Below are 14,119 nucleotides of genomic sequence, written 5' to 3'. Positions count from 1 at the left end.
TCTTCTTGCTCACTAAGCTCCATGGCCTTGTGATCTGGCCCAGGACCTTCGCACACGCTGTTCTCTCTATTCAGAAAACCTGCCTCCTTAGGGTTCTTCTGTGCAGTTGCTGCCCTGGGACAGCTGCCTCTGACCCTGTTCGATCCTCCCTGTTCTACACTCATTGCCCAGTGGGCTTTGCCTCCATAGCACTTATCACACTCAAAGTTCAATAATTACTTACGTAATTACTTCGTAATGTCCATATTCCCTGCCGGACTCTAAATTCCACGAGGGTAGCAACCTCCCTAGTTCTGTTCTGTTCACTGCTATATCCCTTGCACCCAGCATGGTTCTTGACACATAGCAGGAGCAGGGGACAAAGGTGCTGACCGAATAACGCCCAGGGACAGGAGGGTCATGGCAATGTATTAGAAAAGAGTGATATGGCTAAAGAAAGAATAGTTCTGATAGGCGGTGTCTTAGAAACATGCCTCTCAAAATTGACTAAGGAATGATGAACGACCTGCTGGCAAATGTGGCGTCTTAACTATTTTAACCATCCAGAGGACTTACTGGGGCAGTATTAGTTCTGTGCTAATTTGTATTTAAGTGTTTATTCAGGGTCTTTAACATGAAAGATATTTTGGAAGGAGAAAGAACATAACTTGGCATTTTGGATGTGGAAGGTGGAGAAGAGGGAGGAGGCAAGGGTAACTCTTGAACAGCTGAGTCACAGTAATGAAGGAGAGGAGGCCAGGAGGAGAAGAGCCCATGTTTGGTGCCCGGTACATGCAGTTTGGAACGTCAGCAGGACAGCTGTTAAGCCAAACACCGCTTCTGGACATCAAGTACTAGCTACAAAACTGGAGGCCTCGGAAGCTCATGTGCTGGTCTGATGAACACAGAATGCTAAGTGCCATATAAACGTCTGTGCAGGCATGTAAATCTTTACAGAGTGACACCAAAGCGAAATGAGAGTTCTGAGAGCTATTAAACTGCTGCAACTCAATGAAAGATACATTCTGTTCTCTTGCAATTGAAGTTGTTATAACGCTCCAGAGCGCTCTCCCTCAACGGAAGTGGCAAACTCACGAGTCAGGTTCAACGTGAACAATTAAAGCCTGAGACCAAAAGCATTCAGAAAGCATTCTGAAGAAATAATTTGATCCATTAATTTATTGACTCACTCAACAAATACTTATTAAGTTCCTGGTAGGTGGCAGGTGCTCAGTTAGACATTAGGGAAACATTTAGGGGCAGGATCATACTGTCCCAGTCTCTGTCCGGCTAGAAAGGAAAATAGAGGAGTTACCAAGTATACAAGGGTCCTAGGAGAGGGGTGTGTGTGCGAGAAGGGCACACCTAAGCCAGACTGGGGCGTCAGGGAAGGCCTCTGTCAGGAAGCAGTGTCCAAGCAAGTTAATCTGAGACAGTCAACAGGGATCAGCTGCGAAGATGCCTGGCGCTGGGCTAAGAGGTTGGACTGTCTGCAGTGTGGAGGATGGATGAGAGGCAGTCAAACCTGCAAGCAAGGAGACTGGTTTGTAGGCTGTAGCAATCCTGTAGACACGAGATCGGTGGCTTGAAGTGTGGAGGGGAGAGGGCAGACGTTGGGATGGAGACAAGTGGATGTAACTGAGAAACATTCTGGAGCTGGCCTGTCCAGGATTTGGTGACCAGGTGCTCTGGTGTGGACAGCTGCCTCTAAGGTGAAGCCACACACTGAGGGAGGGAAGGCAGGAAGACAGGCTCCACTGGACACATCTGGAGCCTATCCACCTTCCCTGCAGAGATGCCCAGGGGGCAGTGAGATATGCGGGCTGACAAGGGGAGAGGGGTAAGCTGGAGACAAAGCTTTAAGAGTCACTGGTATGAACCTCCATAAACTCTGCTACTGAGGACGCTGGGGTGGCTCTAGGTTGACTGACTTGTTCTGCCATTCAACACGGCACACCTGTTGTATGCCAGGCCCTGTTCTAGGTGCTTGGGACAGAGCAGTAAAGCAAAGCCCTGGCCTCAAGGAGCTTTCTTTCTAGTAGGCTGGAAAAATATGAAACGATAAAACACTTAAGTAAACACAATTTCAGGAAGGGATGGTATGTGGGGGCTGGTCCAGTTGGAATTCCCATGCCAGTCTCTGAGGCCAGGCACGATTTTGCTTCCACCCCTTCCCAAGGCTGGCTGCTCAGCTTTCCTGGGTTTCTAGAGGTGGGTCACATGACACATAGCTGAAATACCTGTTTTGGGATTCCTAAAAGCTTCCTCCATTTTCCTGAGATAGGATGAGCGGCCTTGCAACTAGAACTTAAAAAAAAAGCATCCCATAAATGTTTCTGGGCTCCGCCGCTGGGCTGAAGCCTGAAGCACACAGACAGCTAAGGCACACGGACTCCCTCCAACAGTGTGAACTGTCAGTAAACGTAATGCTATTGACCAGGGTCCTTCCTGTAAGCCTCAGCCGCAGGATTACTTCATCTGCGCGATAACCAGGCTGCAAAACACAGGTAGAGTGCTCCATGCTTCATTCCTGCTTTTCAAGTAGCCTGCTAGCCCTGTCAGGCCACACCTTCATGCTTGGAAGGAAGACATACCTGGGAGGTGGGTAAAGGTGATCTACACGGCATACAGATGGATTTGGCTTGACTTTTTTTTACTACAGAAAACATCAAAAACCATTCGGTCTCACCACATGAAATTTAAGCTGGAAACTTGCGTTCTCCAGCCAAAAATAGTAATTATGAAGAATATCACCAATATACAAATAATGCTTATGGCATAACTATAGTGAAAAAAGTAGGACATAAATTATATTCATGCTATGATCACAGTTACATCAAAATCATACATGGATAAGGTCTGCTCAGACAAAGAGCAATGTTGGTGAAAATTAAAGGTCTCTTCATTGTCTATGGGAGATCAGGAGAGAAAACAACTGCAGAGAAAGAAACCCGATGACTTGCTAAGTGGCCGACCAGTTCAAAAACTTCACCAGGAGAAAACCCAGGTATAAATTCAATTTTTTATTTAAAAGAAGAGGGTAAAGGCTCTCTGGGTCTCTGGCAAAAACAAAACAAGTCAGCCCCCTTTCAATTACTACCAACAGGACAGAGAGTTCTTAGCCGGAACACATCCGCGTTCTAAGTCCTGCTCCCTGGTGGCAGAAGGTGTTGCAGTCCATGGTGGGGCAGAGCCACTCCGAGTTAAAAAACAAAAACCTGTCACTGTCGAGTTGATTCCGACTCATAGCGAGTCTATAGGACAGAGTAGAACCACCCCACAGAGTTTCCAAGGAGTGTCTGGTAGATGTGAATTGCCAGTCTTTTGGTTAGCAGCTGAACGCTTAACCACTGTGCCACCACAGTTTCCCCTGAGTAGGAGGTACAAATAGAAAACAGGAAGAATGAAGCATCTTTGGAACAGAAAGCTGTATTTCTCAAAGCCCAGGTTCCTCCTTCCCTGCAAATTCTTTCTCAGTGAGTCACTGTAGACATGACATGGTTCAGAGAAAAAATTCTCAGTCACCACCTTAACCACAAGGAAATGCGAGAGGTGCCCCACCAAACTGCCGGACACCTGAGGACACGCTCCGGGCATCAAATGATCAATTTTCTGTGAAGGAGTCTCCTCGTGAGCCTCGGTCAGAGGCCTCAGGGAATCCCTAGCTGGATACAAGCTCTTGCAGAAAATCAAGTCTAGAATTTGGAACTAAGAGCTGGATGAGCTCCTGAGAGAGCAAAAGGTTAACAGAAAGTCCCAGGTCAGCACTGTGCAAAGTGATGCAGTGACATCAAAGGAGAGTGCCAACACCATCCTGACCTTCTCTGAGGAAAAATCCTGGGCTAAACACCCATGTAGAATTTACCCCAGAAAGGGGCAATGCAGAGCAAAGGGGAAGGAAAGTGCCATCGAAAGAAGATCACAAACCACACAATGTTAGAACAAAAAGAAAACAATTTTCTACTACTAGGCTTTCCTCCCACCCCCTTCCATTTTACAGATGAGAAAACTGAGGTCCAGGGAGGAAAAGTAATGTGACCAGGACCTCACAACCAGCCCCTGGTAGCAGAATCTGGATCTCTCCATTCCACATCCAAAATGTTGCCCCTTCTACTTGGGGGCTGGCTCTAAGAGAGAACAGCATAGCCCACGGCGGACATGAATCAGAAGACAAGTACAGGTTCGAAGGAGTCCTGTTTCTATTTTGCTTTGTTAAACTAGCTCCAGCAATGTCAATGCTGCTCAGAAAATAATAAGGCAGCAAACATGACACAACAGTGGGTGGTGAGGGGAGGATGGAGGTGGTAGTAGTTTGGTTTCCTCAGTTGACAGAGGAAGGCATCCAAGTGATTCTCCTAATTTTCTGATCTAAGTCTCTCCAGGCCTGAGGTGGGACCCATATGGTCATGTCTGTGACCTCTCCACAGACTCTAGGTGAGTGGAACACCTGGAAACAGAGGATGGGCAGAACTGGTGGGCTCAAGCACTCTAAACCCTGCCCCACTTTTCTAAAACAAAGAATGGAAGCCATCATCTCTCAATGTCTAACAAGCATTACTTAAATTCTAAACTCTTGAGTTCCTTTAAAAGATGAAACAATCTACATACTTAGTTGTAACTAAAGAGGCTGCCTGTTGCCCTCTGGCTATAGCCCTTCCCATGGATTGAATTGTATCCCCCCCAAAATATGTGTCAACTTCGTTAGGCCATGATTCCCAGTAGTATATAACTATCCTCCATTTTGTGATCTGATGTAATTATTATCCATTTTGTGATATTACATAACTATTCTCCATTTTATGTGTTATGAATCCTAAAACCTCTATGAAGTGGGATTGGGGTGAGGTATATCTTGAGTTGCACTGCCTTACTCAAGTCACACCCTTGCTTGAGTCACACATTTTGTCTTACAAGAGATAAAAGGAGAAAGAAGCAGAGAAGAGAGGGACCTCAGCACCACGAAGAAGAGCTGGGAGTACAGCACGTCCTTTGGATATGAAGTCCCTGCACTGAGAACCTCCTAGACCCAGGGGAAGATTGATGCCAAAACACATGTCAATCTCCACGGAAGACCAGGCCCACAGATACTGAAAGAAAAAAAGGACCTTCCCCCAGAGTTGACAGAGCAAGAAAGTCTTCCCTTAGAGCTGGTGCACTGAATTCAGACTTCTAGCCTCCTAACTATGAGAGAATAAATTTGTTAAAGCCATCCACTTGTGGTATTTCTGTTATAACAGCACAAGATAACTAAGTCAGCCCTTAAGTGAGACATGGTCAGAGGTCACCAATTCCCCGGATGACCCTTTTAGAGCCGTTCCTAAATGTGGGAGGGATCACCCCAGAACTGCGGATGTCCGCATAGTCCACACAGCTGTTCATTTCTTCTCTGTGATACATGCAGCATTTTATACCACATGTCAAGGTAGTCCCACAGATTTGGCTTTCTGCAGTTACAAAGGCATCGGTTAGAGATTAAGTGATTACTTTAACAAGAGCATCCAATTTCCATACCTATGAAAAGTCTGGGTTTTGGAGAATTCATGTTCTCAGAACCTACCAACTCACCAGACACAAGCCCCGCTGGGGGACATGAGTACACGGGCTTACCTGGAACATCAATCAATCTCTTGTAGACATTCAAGAAGGCTGCCTCAGCCTCTTTACTTCTTTTACTTAGTGCATCAATCTGAAAGGGAATGAAAGAAAGAAAAAAAAGAAAAAAAACAAAGAGCTCAAAATTTGTCAAGAAGTAATTTAAAAATCATTATACATCAAGCAAGTTCCCACTGCAAATGCAAGCCTGACTTCTCCATGTAGATGCTGGACTACCAGGCCGTCAAACTCTTAGAATAAATGCCTGCCAACAAATCCAAGGAGACAAGGGATACTTGGGGCCCAGTTCTGAGGGAAAACAGAAGCAGGAGCAGTGCTGAGATCATAAAGCCACTCAAAACACTGGGAAGTGACCATGAATCTTATGGCCAAGTTGGGTGTGAGCATTCCACAGAGAAAAGTGGTCTGGTATGCCCTTCCTGGTCTTGTTCCCCTTTTCTGTAAGTATTCAGTAAGAGCTAACTATATATTCCACCACTCATCAGTCAGTTTGTCGTACTGTGGTGGCTTGTGTGTTGCTGGGATGCTGGAAGCTATGCCATCAGTATTTCAAATACCAGCAGGGTCAAACATGGTGGACAGCTTTCAGCGGAGCTTCCACACCAAGACGGACTGGGAAGAAGCACGCGGCCTACTTCTGTGAAAACTGGCCCCTGAAAATCCTACAGAGAGCAGTGGAACACTGTCTGATATAGTGCTGGAATACAGCTGGGGAAAGAGCTGCCTCCTCAAAGCAGAGTCGACTTTAATGACAGGGATGGAGTAAAGCTTTCAGGACTTTCAGTTGCTGATGTGGCACAACTTTAAATGAGAAGAAACAGGTGCAAACATCCATTAATAATTGAAACATGGAACATACGAAGTATGAATCAAGGAAAATTAGAAGTTGTCAAAAACGAAATGGAACACTTAAAGATTGATCCTAGGCATTAACAAGCTGAAATGGACTGGTATTGGGCATTTTGAACCAGACAATCAGGTGGTCTCCTATGCCAAGAATGACAAATTAAAGAGGAATGGTGTTGCATTCAATATCAAAAAGAACATTTCAAGATCAATCCTGAAATACAATGCTGTCATTGATAGGATAATGTCCGTATATCTACAAGGAAGACCAGTTAATACAAGTATTATTCAAATTTACATACCAACTGCTAATGTCAAAGTTGAAGAAACTGAAGATTTTACCAACTGCTGCAGTCTGAAACTGATCAAACATGCAATCAAGATACACTGATAATTACTGGTGATTGGAATGCAAAAGTTGGAAACAAAGAAGGATCAGTGGTTAGAAAGTATGCCTTGGTGACAGAATTTTGCAAGACCAATGACTTATTCATCGCAAATACCTTTTTTCAACAACGTTAACAGTGATTATACTTGCGGATCTCACCAAGCAGAATACACAGGAAATCAAACTGATTATATCTGTGGACAGAGGTGACAGAGAAGCTCAATATCATCCATAAGAACAAGGCCAGGCACTGACGGTGGAACAGATCACCAACTGATCATATGCAAATTCAAGCTGAAGCTGAAGAAAATTAAAGCAAAACAAGTCTGCGGGAGTCAAAGCACAACCTTGAGTATATCCTACCTGAATTTAGAGACCATCTCAAGAATAGATTTAATGACCTGAACGCTAATGACCAAAGACCAGATGAGATGTAGGATGACATCAAGGACATCATACATGAAGAAAGCAGAGGGTCATTAAAAAGAAAAAAAAAAAGACCAAAACGGATGTCAGAAGACACTCTGAAACTTGCTCTTGAACGTACAGTAGATATAGCGAAAGGAAAAAATGATGAAGTAAAAGAGTATAAGCAGATTTCAAAGGAAGGCTCGAGATGACAAAGTAAAGTATTATAAGAAAATGTGCAAAGATGTGGAGTTAGAAAACCAAAAGGGAAGAACACTCTCAGCATTTCTAAAGCCGAAAGAGATGAAGAAAAACTTCAAGCCTCAAGTTGCAATACTGAAGGATTCTATGGGCAAAAAAATTGAACAATGTAGGACGCATTCTCAAAAGAATACAGAAGGAATACATAGAGTCACACGTAGTGTTACTGTACCAAAAAGAACTGGTCGATATTGAAACAATTCAGGAAGTAGTATATGATCAAAAACTGATGGTACTGAAGGAAGAAGTCCAAGCTGCAATGTTGAAGGCACTGTCGAAAAACAAGGCTCCAAGAATCGACAAGCAACAATCAAGATGTTTCAACAAACAGTTGCAATGCTGGAAGTACTCATCCATCTTTGCCAAGAAATTCGGAAGAGAGTTACCTGGCCAACGGACTGGAAGAGATCCACATACATGCCTGTTTCAAAGAAAGGTGATCCAATGTAATGTGGAAATTATCGAACATTATCATTAAAATCACAAGCAAGTAAAGTTATGCTGAGGATAATTCAAAAACAGTTGCAGCAGTACATTGACAGGGAACTGCCAGAAATTCAAGCCAGATTCAGAAGAGGACGTGGAACCAGGTATCATCTGACTGATGTCAGATGGATCTTAGCTGAAAGCAGAGAATACCAGGTAGATGTTTACTTGTGTTTTATTGACTACCGTAAGGCATTCGACTGTGTGGGTCATAACAAATCATAAATAACATTCTGAAGAATGGGAATTCCAGAACACTTAATTGTGCTCATATGGGAACCTGTACATAGACCACAATACAGTTGTTCAAACAAAACAAGGGGATACTGCATGGTTTAAAATCAGGAAATGTGTGCATCAGGGTTGTATCCTTTCACCATACTTATTCCATCTGTATGATGAGCAAATCATCTGAGAAGCTGGACTATGTGAAGAAAAACGTGGCATTAGGACTGGAGAAGACTTATTAACAACCTGCGATATGTAGGTGATGCAACCTTGCCTGCTGAAAATGAAGATGTTTTGAGACACTTAGTAATGAAGTTCAAAGACTATAGCCTTCAGTATGGATTATACCTCAACATGAAGAAAACGAAAATCCTTACAACTGGACCAGTAAGCAACATCATGATAAACAGAGAAAATACTGAAGTTGTTAAGGATTTCATTTTACTTGGATCCACAATCAACACCCATGGAAGCAGCAGTCAAGAAATCAAATGACATATTGCATTGGGCAAATCTGCTGCAAAAGTGTTAAGACAAAGATGTCACCTTGAGGACTAAGGTGTGCCTAACCCAAGCCATGGTATTTTCAATCGCCTCACATACACATGCAAGCTGGACAATGAATAAGGAAGACCAAAGAAGAATCGATGCCTTCAAACTATGGTGTAGGGTGAGTAATACTGAATATACCACGGACTGCCAGAAGAACAACAAACCTGTCTTGGAAGAAGTACAGACAGAAGGCTTCTTAGAAGTGAGGATGGCAAGACTTAGTTTCTTGTACTTTGACGTGTCATCAGGAGGGACCAGCGAGAAAGCGGAAGATCCTCAACATGATGGACTGACAGTGGCTGCAAAAATGGGCTCAAACATAGTAATGATTGAGAGGATGGTGCAGGACCGGGCACCGTTTCATTCTGTTGTATACAGGGTTGCTATGAGTCAGAACCGACTCAACACCACCTAACAACTACAACTACATGCTAGGCTCCCTGGGTGGAGCAAATGGTTAAGCACTTAGCTGAAAGGCTGAATGTTTGAACCCATCCAGAGGCACCTTGGAAATAATGCCTGGCAATCTGCTCCTAGAAGGTCACACAGCCTTGGAAGCCCCATAAGTAGTTCTACTCTGCACGCACGGGGTTTCCACGAGTTGGAACTGACTCCACGGCAACCACCACCACCACCAGTGGTATCCCAGGCACTGAGCCGAAGGGTAGGGCGGAGAGGAGTGAGATGGTCTCTACCCGCAGCAGCTTATGGTCTAACAGAGGCAACAGGGATCCAAACAAGTAATTAAGGCATAGTCAGACAAGGCCTAAGTAAGCAGTGACGGGGACACCAAGGAAGGAGCGACAAGCAGAAAAGCAGGCGATATTCGAGCAGAGTCTTCAAAAGCCATTCGCCAGGATGGAGAGGTGAGACATTGCATTAAAGGGGAAGGACACGTTCAAATGCCCAGAGTAAAATCTAAAATTTATGGGGAAGAAGGATTTCATAATTCCTCTTGAAGTATTTTATGAAAACCAAGGACCCTCCTCCTAGACACACACACACAGCACGGAATTCTGTATTCTTATTTTAGGACACACACGTGTCCACTTGAGTTCTCTCCCTGGATCCAGGTTAAGAACCCATGGACGGAGCTGTAACAAGCCATGGAGTACAGTGGATCCCCAAGTCATCTACCGTGGTGGAATCAAAGATACATGCAAGACAGCTGTGGGTGACAGACTGCAACGGTAAACGGGGTCAAGTCACAGAGGGTCACCAGGGCCAGGCAGAAAAGGACAACCACCACCATCTGGCAATGGGAGCCACAGGAGGGGCTTGGGGTTCATGTGGGGCATGGGTTAGAGCGGCAGAAGGATGGGAGGGGGCAAGAAGGAGGGACATTGCTCAGAGGTTGTCCTCATCCAGCTGAGAAACGAGCGGGCTTGGACTAGGGCAGTAGCCACAGGGACTGAACACAAGAGGTCAATCAGAGAAATGGATCAAACAGTTCACGTGAGGCATGAAGGAACACGAGAGCCAAGGATAGAGCCTGAGTTTCTAGCTTAGGCAACGGGCAACTTTCTGTGCCGGTGGCTGGCATATGTTCACTTGTGAACGAACCCAGCTAAGTTAGTTTCCTCCAATGTAGAGGTCTATTCCTGAGAGGAAGGTGATGTGTGAAACTCTTAAGTATGCAGGACACATATCCAGAGAACCTCTGATTGTTGGATAGGCTCATGACATTATTTAGCTCACACAACACAACTGCTGAGACAACAGATCACTTTTCACACCTGAAGCGTGCAAGATTTTACATGCACAAAGTCCAAATTGGCTCAGGAAAAAGGACACTAAATTACATATTCCTTCTGTCCCCTCACAGAATTATACTCTCTGTCTGCAATGTTATTAAAGAAGCAAAAGGATGTGGTTTAATTACAAGGCTTCTCACACCGAGCCAGCCAACAATTTGTTAAGGCTGGGACAGTTCACCTGATTACGGCCCAGGGTGTGACGACCCTAGGGAGTGGGAGTTACGTCTAAGGAGATCTGATACAAAGAAAAGAGGTTTAATTCAAGATGTGCTCCAAAACTCCTACCTGAAGTTAGTTGTTTGGAGCTTGGACACTTTTTTTTCCTTCTTCCATAAAATAAGGTTGTGATTTGCGTGTTGGAGACGTTCTCAGGGTGATCTGCAAGGACTACCTCAATACAACAAGAATTCTCTCTTTGGAGTAGCTTCTGAGGCTGCTTATGTACACCTAAATACCTCAGGGGGTCTGGTTCCTTAGTTTAAGGTCCTAGTTTCATGAGACACCCCAGTTAATTGGCCTAATAACATGTTTAGCGCTTCTGTTTTACCTCCTTGTTCTTTACATAGTGCCTGGGGTCTTAAAAGCTTGCAAGTGGACTTCCAAAGCACAACAATAGGTCTCTATTTGCCTGGAGCAACAGAGTAGGAAGGAGAGTCGGGAACAGGAGGAGGAAATGGAATGTGTGGCTAATTGCTTCCTTGAACAATTGCCTCCTTTGGCATTAGACAGAAGAACTGGGTGGTGCCCGGCTACCATTACTGAACATTTTGGTCAAAGATTCTATAGAAGAATCCTGATCAAACGGGGGGAAAAATTCTCATGGAATTCAGAGTTTCTGGAGCTATGCAGGCTGAGTGAACCCCCAAAACTATTGCCCTGAGATAAGCTTTAAACCTTAAACCAAAATTATTCCCTGAAGTCTTCTTAAAACCAAACACTAGATAACTAGTAAAAAAAAAAAAATGTGCCTTGAGCATCGTGCTCTTGTAAGATCTATCTATACGGAATCAAGCTGACAAAAGCAACTAAAAAGATTAGGCAGGAAACTTGGGGGGTAGTGAGTTTGTATTAATGGGAGAGGAACGACTCAGAAAAGGAGGGTGAGAACGGTGTACAAGTCGAAGAACGTAATCAGTATCACTGAATTGTACATGTGGGAACTACTGAACTGGTGTATGTTCTCCTGTGTATATTCTCAATAACAACAAATTATTTTTAAAAAGACATTGTCTCTTTATCTGTAAAATGAAGTGTTTTATTTTTCTAATGAGTAGTAATTCATATTCATTTTACAATTAAAAAATATTAAAAATGTAAAGAATAAAATTAAAATCACATCCTGTCACTCACTGGTAGAAGTCATACTCTGGTCTGTATTTCCCTTACATATTTTTTCCTAATTTATAAATATATAATTGAATGAAATGTCCAGAACAGGCAAATCTATAGAGATGGAAAGTAGATTGCAGTTGCCTAGGGCTGGGGGAGGGGAAAGGATGCAGGGATGGAAAATGACAGCCTAAAGGGTGTGAGTTTCTTCTCCAGGTGTTGAAAATGTTCTAAAATTGATTATGGTAATGGTTTCACAGCCCTGTGAATATACTAAAAAGCCAGTGCATTGTATACTTTTAAATGGGTGAATCATAAAAATATGAATATCTCACTAAAGCTATTAAAATATATATATTGTTGAAATCAAACCATATGTAAAATTTTATGTTGTGTTTCCTTTCACTAACGTATCATAAATCCTTTACTACACCTATTACAAATTTTGGAAAAAGTCTTAGTCGTACTCTTTCAGCTGGACCTAACCTCCGTATATATCCATGTTTTGAGTACAAATGGATTTGGAGTTTTCTCTCGGGAACACTCCCTGTGAGCCAGATCTTTCTGCCACCTCCTAAGAGCAGAGTGGCCATGGGGGATACAGTCTCTGTCCAGAAAGCAGGACAGCCACACAGAGAGGGGCCCTCACTGCCCAGGAACTCCAACTCAGGGTACAAAGGGTGGCTGCCTCCACGGAGGGCACTGGATGGGCGCTGGTTGGAGCCTCCTCTCTCCAGTGGCAATCTACACAGCACACTTGGGGACCATGAGTCTGAGCCCTCATCCCCTCTGCTTCTCCACAAAGGCAAGAAAATACAAGCCCAATCCTGAGAGAGCAAAGCCAGGCCAATGAGTTCATTAATTCATTAAGCTACCAGACGATGGTGATGAACAGTACTCCAGTCATGGCTGAGTTTCTACATGATGAAATCCCTCCCCCAGGGCCCCCGACAAGTCACTTACAAGATTTACAATACTGCCTGGAAGCCCTTGTTGATTCTGGGACTTTTGATAGTTTCTATCCAGATTCATCATTCCACACCTCCCTGTGCATCGCCCTAGTCCAAGGACAGACCATCAAGTGTGCGTTTCAGTCTATCCTCACCTTCCCCAGTTCATTTCCTTCTCTGTTCTCACAACTGACACTTGTGAATTCTTGCTGCAGCCTCCTTCCACGTTGTTGCTTGGACTCCCCTCCACTGGCCTCTGTTTGGTAAAGACCTACCCATGCTCCAAGACCCAGCACGAGCACCACTCCCTCAGTACGCTGGTGCCGGGCTCCCTCCAGGTGGTGGGGCTCTGGGCTTTGAGGTGGGAATGTGGACCAGCACCTGGAGTCTGGAGCCAGCTGTCTGGGTTTGTAAGCCAGCACCACCTTACCTACACAGCTGGGTTAACGGCACAAGCATCACAGGGTTGGGTGATCCAATGCGCTAGTATCAGTCGAGTGCTCAGTGCCTGGCACAGGGAAATGCTACCTAAGTGTGATTTGTCATGGGCCCACAGGCACAAGATAGTTACACACAGCTACCGACCAGGGTTCGGGGCCCTCCTGTCTGCCCCTCTTAGCATTCTGTGAGTGCGAGGGAAGAGACAGGGTTATACGCATCTTTATGCCCTCCACCCACCATACCAGTCTGCCACAGCCGCCCCATTTGCTAGGTGACTTAGAGATGGTGAGCCATGGTCTGCGTGGCAGCACCTTACAAGAAGGGAAGAGATTTGTGAATGAGTAGAGGTTTGGGTAAGGACTTAAGGCACAGATAGCTGAAATCAGGGCCCTAGGTTAGACACTCTGGGTATTCAATGTGTAAATGTTAACCAGATTCTATCATTCCCGTCCCCTTCAAAACATTTTGAGGAAGTGGTAAGGACAGAGGTACCATTTCTAATGGCAGAATTGGGGCAGATCACTGGAAGGTCTGATTCCCATTAGGTCCTTCCCTAGGGTAAAACCTGTCCTTCTCCTAGGGATCCCTTTAGTCTGGGATCAGCCTACTTTGTCAAACTTACCTCCTGCCACACCTTACACTCCTGCCACACCCGACTACTCCCTGTTCCCTGAATACATGAGCAATTTCCCCTCAGCCTGGAAGGCGCCTCCCTGGAATGTTCCTCTGATCCTGGAGGCTCAGTGCAGATCCATCTCCCTGGTAAGGGCCACTCCCACCACCCACATCAGACTGTCCTGAAGTGGCTCAACAACACAGATAAGGCTCCCTTGTAAGAGCCTGAATTCCTTGAAAGCCCAAACTCTGCTTTCGTCTCAACT

At 44.7% G+C, this 14,119-nt stretch overlaps 1 protein-coding gene across 11 annotated transcripts in view; it reads right to left on the bottom strand.

The window, feature by feature from the left end:
- Positions 1-14,119, bottom strand: part of CUX1 (cut like homeobox 1) — a 457,171-nt gene that overhangs the window by 205,565 nt on the left and 237,487 nt on the right. For all 11 annotated transcript variants that reach the window (XM_049903554.1, XM_049903560.1, XM_049903557.1 and 8 more), the window contains exon 4: positions 5,587-5,665. In XM_049903554.1, coding sequence (XP_049759511.1) covers positions 5,587-5,665 — 79 coding nt within the window. The remainder of the gene's footprint in view (positions 1-5,586; positions 5,666-14,119) is intronic.

This window comes from Elephas maximus, chromosome 12, assembly GCF_024166365.1.
Source record: "Elephas maximus indicus isolate mEleMax1 chromosome 12, mEleMax1 primary haplotype, whole genome shotgun sequence".
In the NCBI taxonomy this organism is placed as follows: Eukaryota; Metazoa; Chordata; class Mammalia; order Proboscidea; family Elephantidae; genus Elephas; species Elephas maximus.
The sequence above is the reverse complement of the archived record's forward strand: the minus strand, read 5'-3'. Positions and strand labels throughout refer to the sequence as shown.